Source organism: Odontesthes bonariensis, chromosome 16, assembly GCF_027942865.1.
Source record: "Odontesthes bonariensis isolate fOdoBon6 chromosome 16, fOdoBon6.hap1, whole genome shotgun sequence".
Taxonomy (NCBI): Eukaryota; Metazoa; Chordata; class Actinopteri; order Atheriniformes; family Atherinopsidae; genus Odontesthes; species Odontesthes bonariensis.
Window position 1 is genome coordinate 9,195,443 of NC_134521.1, and position 17,406 is coordinate 9,212,848.

Consider the following 17,406-nt stretch of genomic DNA (forward strand, 5'->3'; position numbering starts at 1 on the left):
AAAATAAATAGATTAATGGTTGTGTTATTATCATTATTTAAATGTACCGTAACACTCAGGAGGTCCAGGAACAGTTGCTTCTTGCAGCATTATGTGCAGAAGTCCATAACCTTTTGTAAGATGTAAACAAAGATGCACCTTTCCTCCAGGCAGAAACAGGAAAGAGCTTTTCCTCTAATTGGCTGTTTGTAACAGTGTTGGTGTCGGTATGTGTCCTGGCTGCTTAGCTGCTGCTGAGGTATCTGGGCAGCAGCAATGTGTAATTGCACTTCAGAGTATATGCTATCCATTAGGTAAATATAGGCTCCTTTTTTTTTTTTTTTTTAAATCAGGGATTTTAATTAGTCCCATTTGTAATTTTCAGAATAATTGAATCCCCTGGAGCCCAACGGCTCCTCCTTTATTCCTTCTTCTTCTTTCTCCAAAGGTCCCTTTGACCAATCAGGCAAAGGCAGGAATACAAGGCAGAAAAAAGAAGAAAGAGAAAGGAATCGATGGGCAGCACGAAGGCTTGTGGACGGCTGCAGAGAAACCTGACGTTGAAGACGTGGAGGTGTGAGACAAATATCACACCTGGAGATGTAACACATCGTTTCTGTGTGACAGCTTTCTGATGTTTACAGCTGCAGTGAAAGAGTGGAGTAAAAATGAAAATCAAATACCCCCCCAAGCAGTTCAGGACAGGAGGATGTTTTTGGAAACCAGAGAAACACAAGGCCTCAATGTTTCATGCCTTTCAAATTCTAGGTTTCTTGAAAAGTTCAGATAAATATGAAATATGAATTCCTCAAAAAACACAACCCGCGTAAGAATGTCCCGAGATCAAACCAGCAGGCTACTGGAAGCTGATGGAGGGATCTTTGATGGGGGGAAATTTGGGTTTGACTCCACCTTGTGACTTTTTGTGTGGTTCTGTTTAGGAAAAGATCAGAGTTTGCTGTTGGAAAGACCCAAAAAGTCACAAGGTAACATGGCAGAAGTGAAACTGAGCCCTGTTATACCCGTCTGTGGTTTGCAAAAACTTCAAAATGCTCCGTTTAAATCTGGAAAACAACTTATCTGGCTTCAAATAACATGCTCAACGCTATAAAGCATAAATATCTGATGGAGAGTCATTCCCAACTGCTGAATGAGTGGCAGGAGGAGGCTTTGGCTGGATTAATTTGGTTGTTTTGCCTTTACAGAGAGAAAAACACATGTTGTATCACTATCTGTATTCCAGGGCCTTCGTTCAGTTCTGTGGTGAAATGCTTGATGTACCATTTGACAGAACAGCCAGTAGACATGTAAGAGCATAATTTGCTCATCATACTGGACAAATCAGGGGCACGCCAGCTTAAATCTCCATCACGTCTCCTGTGGTGGCTCCTCTGTTCTGCTGGTCATTTGAGATCTACGGACACTGAAAGGAACGTCACAGAAAGCGGTGCAGGGAGCGTTTCCACTGCTGAAAGACGGTCGGGTTTAAAAAACAGGCCAGTAAAGAGCTGCCAAACACCTGCAGGTTTATTTCTGTTAGCTGTTGTTTGACTGTCAGACAGCAGGATTTTTCCTTTTGCATCATGTCCAATCGAGAGACACAACACTGGAAAAAATGCCCCTCCAAAAATAAGCAAGAAAAACAACAAATACAAGACGTTTTTGCTTGAAATAAGCAAAAAATCTGCCAATGGAACTAGTGAAAATCGGTTTGTCAAGATTTCTTGAAATAAGATGTGATATTTAGGACTTTTGAGATAAAAGTGATCTTGAAATTTGCTTAAAAACCTCTTCAAATGTAAAAAAAAAGCTTGTTTCATATGAAATCCGACTCAAAACAATTTGTTTTCAAGACTTTTTCATTTAACAAGATATTCCAGATGTATTGTCTTCAAACAAGTCCCTATATCTGGCTGAAATAGAACTTGTTAGGCAGTTGTGTCTTATATTAAGTGTAATGAGATATTTTGACTAGAAATGAGACAAATATACTTGGTAAGACTTTGATTTTTTCCAGTGTAGACCAGGGTTCATGAGAGACGAGATGATGTTATTCTCAACGCTTTTCCTGTCAACATTTATTCAAAGTGCAGTGCAATTCACTGAGTCTCCACTCTGAAGTCAGAGTCAGTCTTTTAACCAGTTTCTGTCTCTTTTAACAGCAGAATTATTCTGGTGTGACACCTCATCCCACGGAGAGCAGCTCAGTAAACACTGCTCTCACTCTGCTGCTGCCGTCCGACTGATAGTAATATACTAGTGTAGTCTGCTGGCTCTCGCTGACATTAACAAGATATGCCTTTCAAATATCATGGCCTTTGGGACTGGGTCAGAGTAACTATTTATAGAAGGTCAAGACTTTATGATAGTGTGGCTTGCCAGAGTGATAACTGAGAATAGAGTGGGTTGCTTCACTACAGCTTAGTTTGTGTCTGTCGGTGCTCCGGGCTCTCGAACAGATGTGATCTACACACACACACTGGATTACTGGTTTATAACTACTTACTTTACCACTATGCTGTGCAGTGATACAGTGGTATGGCAGCTAAGGCAAAAGTGAGGCTTTATCTAGTGTCTGAGGAGTCGGTTGTGACATCAAATCTTCAAATCTAAAAACCTACTTATTTAGGATTTATTTTAATACCCAGTAGTATGATGACACTTTTATCTTATTCGATTTTGTTGTATTTTATTGCTTTCACTGTTCTTTTATTATTATATTACTTCTCACTTATTCTTCTCTTTATTTATTACCTGCTGTAAAGCCCTTTGGTACACCGTTAAGATTGCCTGTAAAGGGCTGTAGAAATAAAGTACGTTTACATTTACATTTACGTCCAAAATCCAGCCAATCAGCAAAAGTTTACAATATTTTGCTTTATTAAGGAGGAAATTGAATGATGTTTAGTATCTAAATTTATTTCAGGTTGTCAGCTCTGTGAGTGTCTGTGATATTTATCTTTTATAAGTCTTAGAAAATTAAAGCAAGCCAGAAAAAAACCCAAATTAATTTTTCAAAATAGTAATAAAAAAAATCCTTCAGGTGAAGAGTTTGCTCTGATAAAACTGATTGAGAAAGATTTATAAAGTAGAGTTTAGTTTTTTATGACTATACAAACTGTAGATTATATTATCATGTTATAAAATGTATAAAACTATTATGAGAAAACACAGAAGGCCCCACAGGAGGTTATTCATGAGACTGAGAAGTGACATCCTGTGGCCTCAGCATTTGGCACCACCTTTTACCCAGTCTGAGCAGCTCCACTCCACCCTCTGCTTAATATTCATGCCGTGTCTTTAAATTGCTGAACATGAGCCTGCACTGTGGGTTCCTCTCCTGCTCTTGTATCTGGGTCTTGCTGTTTACATTCTCCCAGACTCAGAGACCTGAGCTGCAACAACTCGCGCCGCCATGTCTAAGCCTTTGTCCGACCACGACAGGAAGAAGCAGATCTCCGTGAGAGGCCTCGCCGGCGTGGAGAACGTCTCAGAGCTCAAGCAGAACTTCAACAGACATCTCCACTTTACGCTGGTCAAGGACAGAAATGTGGCGACCAGAAGGGATTACTACTTTGCTCTCGCACACACAGTGCGAGATCACCTGGTTGGCAGGTGGATCAGAACCCAGCAGCACTACTATGAGAAAGATCCCAAAGTAAGTTCTGGTCTGTCTGAATTTGCTCGTTCTAGTGAATCTGCATCAGGACTTACAGAATGTGAGCTGCCATAAGCGTCCAGTGAATACCACTATAGATTTATTGTTGAGGGACTTCACACCTTCGAGATGTTTTGGCTTCTTTGCATTGTGTGACAGAAGTTTTGATCTTATTCTGTATTATGAAAAAAAACAAAAGATATTGAAGCCCAAAGTGGCCTGAAGAACATTCACTCACTTAAACTAATTATTTATTCAATGGTTAAAGGGGTTACATAATCCCATAATTATCTAAATGAATACAAGCAGTCATCATGGCTCCTTTTATGACCCGTCTATGACCCGTTTAAGGGGCTTGGCGAGCTCAAAACTGAAGAGATGTTGCTGCTGCATGAGGATGCACAGATAGAAGAAATGCCAGCTTTTTTACACTATTTTGTCCGTCTTACTTGTATTAAGCTATTGGATATATGTTTTCACATCAGTGTGAGGTACCTTGAAGTCCAAGAAGACTTCCAAGTCGACCACACTTTTGAGCAGTAGGACGGTGATGTGATGCCGAGTCATGACATTTAAACTTCACAGAAGGTTCTCAACACTCTGCTGGTATGCTGCCCTACTTACAGTGTGTTGAAACATTAAACGTTCATAGGACCTGCTGCTCCCGTCCCATCCGACCGCAGCGCACGTAGCCCTCACTTGGGTCACATGGGCGCATGCCTCCAAGGGCATCCTGGCTCAGTTAAAAGCAGGTACAGCGAAGCTGGATTTCAACAATAACGGTGGCGTTATCAGAGAAAAGCACAGAGGAACAACGAGGGGCTAGCGCTCCGATATATATAGCAATAAAACTGCAAACTGGACCGATGTCACACAAAGTTCTGTGTAATTTGAGTTGAACGGATCACACTGGAAAAAAATCTAAATCTTACCAAGTATATTTGTCTCATTGAGTATCTCATTACACTTAATATAAGACACAACTGCCTAACAAGTACTATTTCAGCCAGATATAGGGACTTGTTTTAATACAATGCATCTTGAATATCTTGTAAAGTGAAAAAGTCTTGAAAACATCTTGTTTTGAGTCATATTTCACATGAAACAAGCTTTTTTTTTCATTTGAAGAGGTTTTTAAGCTAATTTCAAGATCTCTTTTATCTCAAAAGTCCTAAATATCTCATTTTATTTCAAGAAATCTTGACAAGCCGATTTTCACTAGTTCCATTGGCAGATTTTTTTGCTCATTTCAAGCAAAAACGTCTTGTATTTGTTGGTTTTTTTACTTATTTTTGTAGGGGCATTTTTTCCAGTGCAGAAGAGAGTAAAACTTAACTCTGATTCCTTTTACTTTGCAGGAATAAAAGGTTATTTACAGGATCATTAATAACCCTGCTGAATACAGGTGGGGATCATTTTTCTTTTTCTAATTGAGGAAGAAACCCTCCCTCCCCATCAGCTCACTAATGGTTAGATTCTCTCATTTAAGCACCAGAACATTTATCTCAAGAGGGAGACCTGTTACAACAAGGTAGCTGCATAAAAGTGTTTGATCAGAGGTTGAAGGGGTGCAGCCGTGGACTCAGAAACTATCTGACACCTTTGACTGGAACTCTGTGCTAAAATGTTAAAAGGTGAAAGCCGCGGGAGGGAGGACACCCAAGCTAAAACCATGCTACGTCACAAGGATAAGATGTCCTATAGTTGCCATAACAACATAAAGATAGATTATAAGAATTGGAAAAAAGGGGAGATACAATTTGGAACATACAGTCATGTATAATTCAAGAAACCCTGTTTGTTATTAAAGAATAAGGCTCTGACCCTTGTGCTCGTTATTATTTGACGCATCTATCCGAGCCGTCTGCCTCTCCCTGGACTTGAACTCGAACTCGACAATGAAAGGTTATAGGGCTTTTGCTGACCTTTCCAGCGACCTCTACAGGAGCTATTTTTGCACGGCCCAAAATGTTTGTGTTATGTAATACCCGAAGCAATCTGTTCGGCAGTCCCCTCCCTCTCCCTCTGCCTGTGCCCGTCCTTCCGTGTCAGAGGAGGAGGAAAGAAAAAAAGGAAAAACATCTAAATGGCAAAGGCTAAACACTGGCTCAGGTGGCACATTTATATGCGCTCCCAACCATGAAGCCAAATCATGAAATCTGAAGATTTCTTTGACAGTCAGGGCTGGGTGTTATTGTGACATTTGGCATATGATTTCACAGGTTTATGGTTTCAGTGCTTGATCGGTATACCCACCGTGCAGCCGGGAAGACCTTTTCTGCCGCCCTGACTGTGCGATGTTACTAAAATAACTTCGGTGGTCTTTGGAAGTTCAACAATTTTAAGCTGCTCCTTTGTTCGGTTGCACAAAGATTACCACATGTGTCCCTGTCTTCCAACACTGCAGCGCGTTTACTACATCTCCCTGGAGTTCTACATGGGCCGCACCCTGCAGAACACCATGGTGAACCTCGCTCTGGAGAATGCCTGCGATGAGGCCATGTACCAGGTGAGACGGAGAGGGTTAAATCATGTTAAAAGTGTGAAGAATCTGTCTCCAATGAGAGGATTGGCTTATGCTTGTCCTCCATAGTTGGGTCTGGACATGGAGGAGTTGCAGGACATGGAGGAAGACGCTGGTTTGGGTAACGGTGGCCTGGGCCGCCTTGCTGGTGAGCAGCTTTTTAACCCTCATATTTAATAAAAAGGTGCTGTGAGAGCTATCGTTTATCCACTTTTTTTTTAATTTTCAGCTTGTTTCCTGGACTCCATGGCCTCACTGGGCCTGGCAGCCTATGGTTATGGCATCCGCTATGAATTCGGCATCTTCAATCAGAAAATCGTCAATGGCTGGCAGGTAGGAGAAAAGATCTAGTTTAATTTCAGACTTTAGAGCAATGATACTCACTATTTTTTTCATAAGAGCCACATTGGCAGAGCAAAATCAAGGGAAGAGCCACTTTTACGACAACATACTAAGTCCCCTTTTGTAAATTTGCATTTCTACATATAAAACATCCCACAAAAAAAGAAACAACACAGCCAATACATTTTCAATTAAGACCACATTTACCTTAATACTAGGATGAGCGGAAGCTGGCATGCATGTCCTTGACTTTCTTCATGTTGTATTTGTAGTTTGTTGTTGTAATCATAGTGAGACATTCAAGATGAGCATGGTTTTTGTGCTGGTTTTTGCCCTTTTTTAATTAAAAACCATCCATTGTGCCTGCATCTCGCGCTGGCTAAAGGAGCTAACGTGCAGGTGGTTTAAGCGGGCTGCGTTGCCAGGTTTAACAGAGCCCCCTTTAGGAAACACCATTAAGCCTTAATTAATACTTAATAAAAATACTTAATACTACAAAAACGCAAACTTAATAAAAAAAACTTAATACTGTGCAGTATTCGCTGTATGTTATTTAAAAAAATGTATTGTTATTGTTATCATATTGTTATAAGCTATTATGCGAGTGCGAGCCGCCAATTAAAGCTTGAGGAGCCGCATGTGGCTCGCGAGCCGCGCAATGAGTATCTCTGCTTTATACTAATAGCTAATCCTTAATTTCACCTTTAGTAACATGCAGGATTCCTTTCCTCTGTCATAATTGGGACCCGGTTGTTATTTTCTGAGATGCCTCTCACGTGATAAGTGTTCGTGTCTTCGGTGCTGGGTGAGTTAACTCGTTATTATCGCCGTTAACTTGTTAATTATTTAACGCCGATAAATATTTTATCGCGCATTAACACATGTTTTATTATTGTAAAAATCTGTTGCTGTCTGCTGCGGAACCGGAAAAGAAAGTAATCGGCGGATCCACCAAACATGGAGAAGGGTACGGAACTTTTACTCGGCCATTTTCATTTTAAAGTTGGACATCACCGTTACAGGTGCTCCTCGGTCTGTGTGAAACTCACGGAGCTAACCGGCACTACTTCCTGTTTTACTTGTGTCAACATAAAAGCACGTATTTCAAAATAAATAATAAAAAAAAACTCCTGCATTTACAGCCAAGTTGAATTGTCTTCTCAGCGTAGTAGTTCCAGTCTAAAATATCACTTAAAGGCAAAACACACAACTGATAGCAGCAAGTCATTCAAGGAAACAGACAGTGGAGCGAGGCTTCTACATAAAAACTATATAAAGATGCTGATGTTAAAAGTGTGTTTGCACAACAAATGTTATGGCACTTTCATTCATATGGCAGCACATTTAAAATAAAACTAAATGCTAAAAGCTATACACTACTTTTGGATTCATTTTTGGATTTTGCGTACAAATGCGATTAATCGTGATTAATCAGGGAAATCATGTGATTAATTAGATTAAACATTTTAATCGTTGCCCAGCCCTAATATAAACACATTCTGTTATCCAGGTTGAGGAGGCCGATGATTGGCTGCGCTATGGCAACCCCTGGGAGAAGGCCCGTCCCGAGTACATGCGACCCGTTCACTTCTACGGCAGGACCGAGCATCACCCCGATGGCGTTAAATGGGTGGACACTCAGGTGAACTCATCTTTTTAAGTGAATTATGATGTTAGCGTGTGATACAGCTCGGTACAAAATCAAAGATTCTGTCTTTTTATGTGACGGCCTCTGCAGGTCGTGCTGGCTCTGCCATATGACACACCTATTCCGGGCTACAGAAACAACATCGTCAACACCATGAGGCTGTGGTCTGCAAAGGCCCCCTGCGACTTCAACCTGAAAGACTGTACGTGTCCGGCAGAGATTTTTAAAACACGCCGAACTGACTCAGTCTGATGGAGTTTGTGTCTTTTCCGTCTTTCTTTTTAGTCAATGTTGGTGGCTACATTCAGGCCGTGCTGGACAGGAACTTGGCTGAGAACATCTCCCGTGTACTCTACCCCAACGATAACGTAAGAAAACCGACTTGAATGAATGTCGATGTCTTATTGTAGGAGAGTGATGGAGAGCGAGGCCCCTGCATGACTGGATAGAGCTTATCAGCTGAGAGATGGAATTCTATGAAATAGACCCCGACTTGCGTCCTTTCTGCTCAGCCACAGCCACTGTGCGGTATCACAAAGCTGCCTTTTAAATCTGACTTAAGACCTGACCACTGCGCTCGCTGACTTTCTGAAGGCTCAAGGAGAAGGATTTAAGAGATAGCCATCGAGCTCGAGCTATAACTCATTGTAGGTCTGGTAATTTATGTCTCTGCATGTGAGAGCGGAAGCCCTAATGGACCTTCTGGTTTAGCCAGTGCAGCTGTGCAATGCTGTATGCTGTTGTCGACGAAATATTGAGCTGATGAAGCAATAAGTTGCATATCAAATAAATCAAAATAGGAATTTTACATCTCAGCAACTGAGATCCAAAAGGTTCAGCTTTTCATCTGCAGGAATCATAAAAATGCAAACACCTTTGGGGTCAATTTAACAGTGATTGATCAGTCTGCCTTCAACTTTCTTTTAAAGAACTCTCTGATAGATACATCATAAGTGAATATATATGCAGTAACTTAAAAACTCACCTCTCTTTCATAACTAATGATAAGAACTCTGTCTCACATCAGTGATTATCTTCAATGAAACATCATTTTCAGAAGATAAAAAGACATCCAATGGCTTGCATTTCAGATGCTATCACATAGACTAATTAACAGTTTGCACAAGGTGATCTTATTGTTAAAAGAGCTGCAAACTTATGATATACGGGGCTGTGTGCGTCAGTGCTGCTAAAGCTGTGAAATAATGCTTTCTTTCAACAGAAGGCTCTGGTAATCATAATGTCTTTCATGGACTAAATGACAGCTGATGTATGGAAAAATCTTTTCAAGTTGGCCGCTGAAAAAATGTGTGTCCTTATGCACAGTTCTTTGAAGGGAAGGAGCTCCGTCTGAAGCAGGAATACTTTGTGGTGTCTGCCACCCTGCAAGACATCATCCGCCGGTTCAAGGTCTCCAAGTTCGGCTCCAGAGAGATTGCTCGCACAGACTTCAGCAAACTGCCCGACAAGGTGAAGTGGAAAACCTTCATTAAAGCGCCTCTTGTGTGTTTCGGAGGCTTTTGTGCATATTATATTTCTGTTCAGGTTCTTTAACAACGTTCTGCACATCTAGGTTGCGATCCAGCTGAATGACACTCACCCGGCCATGGCTATTCCTGAGCTGATGCGGGTGCTTATTGATGAAGAGAAGCTACCCTGGGACAAGGTAGGGAAGGGCAATCATACCGTAAAAGTGACATTTTTCCATCTTTAATAGTTATCCCAGTTTTAGATTTTAGACTTTTATCTCTTTTAGGTAGGACACCTCACACCTGACTTTGCTTAGATTATAACATTTGTTCCCCTGTCCATGCTCAGGCCTGGGATGTGTGTGTGCGCACCTGTGCCTACACCAATCACACAGTCCTTCCGGAAGCTCTTGAGCGCTGGCCGGTTGACCTGTTTGCCCATCTTCTGCCCCGTCACCTGGAGATCGTCTATGAGATTAACCGCCGCCACCTGGAGGTCAGTGCTGCACACTGCAGCTTCTGCAACTCTTACTTTTCATAGATAAAATAAGTTTTGTGCAGTTCAAATCAAATCAAATTTATTTGTAGCACATTTCATGTACAAAACAATTCAAAGTGCTTCACATAAAATAAAAGCATTGCAGCAGGGAGTGGAAGAAGCATTAAAAATACATAAAAGAATATAAAGAGAAACAAATAAAATTATTAAAAACAAGCAACAGCCCAGATAAATTCAAAGATATGGTGCAGATTTCATGCATAGACACATGAGAAAAGAAATGTTTTTAACCTGGATTTAATACCTGTATAACCTGGATAAGTTTAATCTCAGTTAAATATTAACATCATTCCCTCTTATTATTATTGTCTATTTGCTTTTTTATCTTCTTGGTAGAAAAAAACAACAACATACAAGCTGAGGGCGGTAAAACGATATGAAATAACATTTGAAAGAATTAAAGATAATCTTAGGCTAGAAAATAACAAGAGACAATATGTACAATGACAATATTTCATGCACTTGTCTGATTTGGAGCAGCCATTGTGCAAAGAAAACAAAGAAAGCAAAGAAGCAATGAAAAAACCTTTTGAAATGCCAGAAATTACCTTAGAGATTGGCACGCATTGGTGCAACACCTGTCAGAAAAAAACTCCCAGAGAGAAATATTTCAGACCAGAGGTGGTGGGCAGATTTGCACGATAAATTTGCTTTCATCTCAAGACTTTAATCTACTCACCAACTGAGGGAAAAGGTCCTGCTGCTGGTCGCTCTTTAAAAATAGCTGTGCTGACCTTCTGTGATGTGCACGTAGAGACTGGCTCCAATACGGCAGGAAGAAGAAGAAGAAGAAGAAGAAGAAGAAGAAGAAGAAGAAGAAGAAGAATTAAATGTAACTGTGTATTCTTTTTAATTTTGTAGAGAGTTGCTGCCAAATTTCCAGGAGATAATGATCGTCTTAGTCGCATGTCCCTTATTGAAGAGGGCGGACAGAAGAGGATCAACATGGCTCATTTGTGCATCGTGGGCTCCCATGCTGTCAACGGCGTGGCCCAGATTCACTCCGACATCCTAAAAGCTACAGTGTAAGTCCCCAAAATAAAGAGCATTTTGCCTGGAACCCAGCGGCATGTCACAGAGTGTGTTCAGTTTCATGTGCTGCTGATGATCTTGTATTCTGATATATTTGACGCTTCCCTCTGCTCCCAGTTTCAAGGACTTCTATGAAATGGAGCCGACTAAGTTCCAAAACAAGACCAACGGCATCACTCCTCGCCGCTGGCTGGTCATGTGCAACCCAGGCCTGGCTGAGATCATCGCTGAGGTCGGCCGAGCTTTAAGCACACAAAACTCAACCTAAGGGTCACGCTGTGCTGGAAAATGCTTGTATTTACTTGGTGTTGTTTGTTGCTCTTCAGAAAATCGGTGAGGAGTTCGTTCGTGATCTCGACCAGCTCAGGGGTCTCACCAAGTTCGTGAACGATGACGCTTTCATTCGCGACATTGCCAAAGTGAAACAGGTGACGTGTCAGCTTGGTGTTTCTTGCTACGAGTCTTGAGAAGATAAGCACTCATCTGTGTGTAAAAAGGCCCAATTATGACACATTTATTTTTCTCAGCAGCAGAGCTGCTTGTTCCTCAGGGATCTGTGTCAAATGTTCAATTTACAATATTTACAGATGCCTCTTCGCAAGCAGCCAGTCAATTGTGAGGGTTAGCACTCCACTCTGTTGCTGCTTCCCTCACTTCAGTGGCCGTTGTCCTTGGGGCTTCCAGAGTGCAATGCTGTATATAACAGCACCCACATCGAAATGAGCACCATCTGGATATCAGTCTGGCATGAGTATGTGGGCGTACCTCAAGGCCTTAAGCACAATGTTGCATCTGACCCACATGAAGTCGGTCCCCAGACCACCTGGGGTCCGTTTCACAAAGCAGGTTCAACCAACTCTGAGTCTATTCCTGATCTCTGAGTTGATCTACTCTGAGATAGAAAACTCTGAGTTTTCGGTTCCAGAAACGCTGATTTGAGTGAGTTTAATCAACTCTGAGTAGGTTCACCTTGAGTTTTGCGTGTGCGCCACAACTTTAAAAAGCCATTACAATGGAGCCCCGATTCGACGAGTCACCATGGCAACGAGGAAGAGGAGGGGCTACGTTTTTCACCAACCTCGAATTGGAAATCTTAATGTGCTTATACGGCGAGTTTCAATACGTTTTTAGAAATAAGTGCAACACCGCTGCAGCTGCAGAAGTGTAAGTTTAAATGTATTCCTTTGCAATCACAATAATATTACGGGAAATTGCTTGAATGGTAGCCCATTCAATTATTTCATTTAGGTGCAATCCCGCGGGGGAGAAGCACACTTGGCAGCAGCTTAAGATGAAATATAAAAACATTGTTCAAACAGGTGAGACCTCGGCATGGAGGTACCTCATTTTGATCATGTTTCACACTGTAAAGTAAATATTAAGTGGCTATTTGACTGTGCAGTTATTTTATTCCCAACATAATGCTGTTTTCACACACATAAACTATGTCTTCTCATCTATATCATGTTCTGTTAAATACTTATGCCTATTTAAACTAACACAGAGTTCTACTGAGCCAAAAGAAAGAAGGCAGATGCCCGTAAAACGGGTGGTGCCCAGCACCGCCACCTCTAACAGAAGGCCAGTGGCTGAGGGAGTCCCTGGAGGGAGTCCACCCCCAAGAAACGAGTGCCTTTATAAAATATAATAGGCCTATATATATCTTTTTAAAGCCTATTCATGCAAATATTTTATTTTTTTTCTTTTGTCCCAACAAAATTCTGATGGTGCCGCTCAAAAAGATAATTGTCTGTAAATGCAAAAATCTATGTGCGGTCTGATAACCATCTCCGACGAATATTTAATTCTCCGCGCAATAATGCTGCGCCTTCATCCATGGGATCGCTGTCAGAAGGACATGTTGGTGAAAAAAGTCGCCTCCTACTGTGCCTAAAGGACTTCTAGAAGTAGAAGAACTCGCTCTGCTGACTGAATGAATGAGGAAATCAAATGGCGTGTGTGGCTGAAAGAGGGCGGAGACAGAGAGAAACTCCAGGTTTCTTGAATAAAACCTGGTCCCGACCAGGTTAGGTTCAGAGAGTCTGTTTCTACGGTAACTGACCGAGAGGTTAGGTTACCTCTCTTTGTGAAACAGGCTAGAGTTACCCCTCTTTCTCAGGTTTGAGTTACCTCCCTTTGTGAAACGGAAAACTCAGGGTTTCCCTCATTTCAGGGTTAATAAACTCAGAGTTTTCACTAAACCTGCTTTGTGAAACGGACCTCTGCTCAGCACCTCAGCGCTCACACAGTGTTTTCCAACTAATCTACAGAAAACTGCTCCTCAAACAGACAAAGAGCTCTGAGATGCAGGCAGTGACAGGCTGGTTCTCTTTGCGTCACAATGATGATTCACTTTCCACACTTCAGTGTCTCCCTGTAATTAGGAAACAATTAGAAAGGAAACATCCTCGGCCCGCAGCCCTCGACGAGCCAGACAGTCAGCGATCAGTGTAGAAAGTGAAAGTTCTGGGAGGAATTCGCCTCTCTGTTTCCTGGTACCCTCCAGCATCGTTGATGTACCATCACAGCACACATAACTCTCCCTTTTTCACATGAAATGAATGCTTTGATCACGCAGGAGAACAAACTGAAGTTTGCTGTGCACCTGGAGGAGCACTACAAAGTGAAGATCAACCCCAACTCCATGTTTGACATCCAAGTCAAGAGAATCCACGAGTACAAGAGACAGCTCCTCAACTGTCTGCACATCATCACCTATTACAACCGTGAGTAGAGATTCCCAAAGCCTCATAAAGCTCGCTGTGGTTCAGATTATCTCACTTTTTTTCATCTCCGTCAGGCATCAAGAAGGAGCCCAACAAGCAGTGGACTCCAAGAACCGTCATGATTGGCGGAAAGGTCGGTATTCAAATGAAAAAAACAAAAAACAATCAGACTGTTCAATGTGTCTAACAGCGCCCGTCCTGTCCTGCAGGCTGCTCCCGGATACCACACCGCCAAGATGATCATCCGTCTGATCACAGCTATCGGTGAGGTCGTCAACAACGATCCTGTGGTGGGAGACCGCCTGAAGGTCATCTTTTTGGAAAACTACAGAGTCACACTGGCAGAGAGAGGTAATTTCCAAACCACTGCAGAGTATCAAATCAAATCAAATCAAATTTATTTGTAAAGCACATTTCATGCACAGAACAATTCAAAGTGCTTCACATAAAATAAAAGCATTGCAGCAGGGAGTGTAAGAAGCATTACAAATACATAAAAGAATATAAAGAGAAAGAAATAAAATAATTTAAATGAATTTAAAAATAGCAAAAGTCCAGATAAATTCAAAGATATCGTGCAGATTTCATGCATAGATACATGAAAAAAGAAATGTTTTTAACTTGGATTTAAAAATGTCTCCATTTGGTGAAAGTTTAATCTCCACTGGCAGTTTGTTCCACTTGTTTGCAGCATAACAGCTAAATGCTGCTTCTCCATGTTTAGTCTGGACTCTGGACTGGACCAGCTGACCTGAGTCCTTGGATCTAAGAGCTCTGCTGGCTTTATATTCTCTGAACATATCGCAGATTGTAAACCATCAGCAGGCTTTTAGAATCTATTCTGTGACTGACTGGAAGCCAGAGTAAAGATTTTAGGTTGATTTTAGGAAACAACAAACAAACAAATTGCATGTTGGAGTCATTCATCCCCGTCTTGTGCCGTCTCGCAGCCATCCCAGCAGCTGACCTGTCAGAGCAGATTTCCACAGCCGGCACCGAGGCCTCTGGCACTGGCAACATGAAGTTCATGCTGAACGGCAGTCTGACCATCGGTACGATGGACGGAGCCAATGTTGAGATGGCGGAGGAGGCCGGTGAAGAGAACTTCTTCATCTTTGGCATGAGGGTGGACGACGTTGATGAACTTGACAAGAAAGGGTAAAGGATGACCCCCCCCCCCCCCCCCCCCCATCTCTCCCTTTGATTTAGGATGATATACTGAGCAGTTGTGATTTCCAAAATATTCTCCTATGAGCTCAATAATTATTTGCCACTGACACAATCCAACAGGAAGGATATGTACGAATATCCTTATATATCCTTAATATATCTTTGCATATAAAACCAGAATCATGAAATCCATTTTGGGAAATACCTCCAAGACAGGCCATCTGTCAAGACTTTTTTAAATCAATGCAGTGAGCTCCACGCACTCTGACAATGCAGCTGCTCTGCAGCCGTGCACAGGTTCTGGTAATGATCTCTGTTTTGCTCTCTGCCCGGTGGTGCTCCCAGTCTCAGATGTTTTGCCCACACATGCTGAGGTTTTCCACGCTCAAAGGTGTGGCCCTGGGGAACCTGCTGCGATTTGTTTGTTTGCACGGACCACTACTCCCTTATAAATGGGGCAGTTACTACAGCACAAAAAAGCCTGCGCTTGTGTTTTTCCTCAATGTGTTTATTTCTGGTTCCTGCTCAGATACCACGCTGAAGAGTACTACAACCGGATTCCAGAGCTTAAACAGGCTATGGACCAGATTTCTGGAGGCTTCTTTAGCCCAAAGCAGCCTGACCTGTTTAAAGAAATTGTCAACATGCTGATGTATCATGACAGGTACGGACACATCTAACATTAGCAGCCTGAGGCGCGAACATGCACACACGCCAATAAAAATGTGTGCAAACCTGCATGCTGGTGCAAAGGGAAGAAAAAATCAAGCAAAATGTATTCTTTTCTGTACAGGTTTAAGGTCTTTGCTGATTATGAAGACTACATTAAATGCCAGGAGAAAGTCAATGCTCTTTACAAGGTATGAATCATAAAGAAAAGCTTTTAGTGAGTATATGAGGCATCACCATTGTCATTGCTCACTAATCACACACTTTGTCCTGACATCAGAACCCCAAGGAATGGACCAAGAAGGTGATCCACAACATTGCCGGCTGTGGCAAGTTCTCCAGTGATCGCACCATTACCCAGTACGCTCGTGAGATCTGGGGCATGGAGCCCACGCTTGAGAAGCTGCCTGCCCCTGACATTTAATGACGAAGCATTAATCTGTCCACAGGACAGCCACCTTTCCCCCACAGGTTTAAACGTCTTCATACCCTGCATGTTAGACTCTGTAATGTCTCTAAAGAAGCCCCCCACAAACCTCCACCCGCAGCAGTTTGACTGTGTTAGAGTTCACGCTTTAATTCCTGCACATTCAACCAGGTTGCAGTCATCACAAGCACGCAGGAATGGCCGTTTGGCTTCTGTACGGTGGATGAAAAGAGCTTTGTATATTTATTGGTGGTATTTTTTTATTCAAAATATAAACTCTTGTATTTCCACTCAGACCCATTCTGAATAAAACTTGTCTTAAATACCGTAAATGACTTGTCTGATCTTTTGTAGGCGTCTCAGGTGTGATGCAAGCATTTAAAAAAAAAAAAGATGGAAATCTGATGGAAAATACTTTTTCCTCAGGCATTCCCACCGAGGCAGCAATCGATTTCATTACATTGCCCGTTATAACACTCAACGTTTTATCTTTAAAAACAAGATAAAAACAATAGTGTAAGGATGTAAAGACTACAGTAGCCCTGTATAAACAATACAGTGGGCTTATCTCTCCTTGAAAGAGAAAATAATTGGGTATTCGGCCAGCTGCAATGTTCAGCTTTGCCACAAGATATCACTAAAGCACAAACTAGCCCTTTAAACTGATTATGCATCAGCTAAACCAGCAGTTCTTGGTAAATGTGTCAGTGTTCTTGTACAAGTAATAGACAAATAAGTTAATTTATGATAAATAACTTAGTGATTATTACAGTTAACCTTTTTGTCTTCACTGTTTGTACATTATTAGGTGAGGAAGCAACTAAAACACATTTTTGTTGCAGTTTTAAGACTAATTGCACAAAAGTAGGAAGAAGAGTTTAAGAATTCCAGCTTTCTAATTACTTAAGCCTTCCTTTCCCATGAACATCACTGGTTATTATTATTTCCACAAACCTGAGACAGCTGTGGCTGATGAATAAATGGGCAATATCATCATGAACATTCATTAACATCTATATCAGCTGATTTAAAGACAAAGGATGAGTTTCTTTATCCTAAAGGGAATAAAGGAAAAAAGGCCCAGTTAATGGCGTCATTAAATGCTGAGAGGAACGAGACATCAGTGCCAATAAACACATGTGAAGCTTACAGCTGGGAGAAAACAATGAAGAAAGCCTGATGAAAAATATATATATATATTCA

General features: G+C 41.6%; 1 protein-coding gene across 1 annotated transcript; it reads left to right on the forward strand.

Moving 5' to 3' along the window:
* The first annotated feature begins 3,295 nt into the window (after positions 1-3,295).
* pygma (phosphorylase, glycogen, muscle A) lies at positions 3,296-16,300 on the forward strand. Its single transcript, XM_075487693.1, has 20 exons — positions 3,296-3,637; positions 6,045-6,146; positions 6,231-6,309; positions 6,391-6,494; positions 8,014-8,145; positions 8,242-8,353; positions 8,437-8,519; positions 9,478-9,621; positions 9,725-9,817; positions 9,970-10,116; positions 11,041-11,204; positions 11,329-11,443; positions 11,538-11,639; positions 13,790-13,937; positions 14,012-14,070; positions 14,147-14,288; positions 14,888-15,095; positions 15,637-15,771; positions 15,901-15,967; positions 16,057-16,300. The coding sequence occupies exons 1-20, from the start codon at positions 3,395-3,397 to the stop codon at positions 16,198-16,200; spliced, it is 2,523 nt and encodes an 840-aa protein (XP_075343808.1). The 5' UTR covers positions 3,296-3,394; the 3' UTR covers positions 16,201-16,300.
* The last annotated feature ends 1,106 nt before the right edge of the window (positions 16,301-17,406 follow it).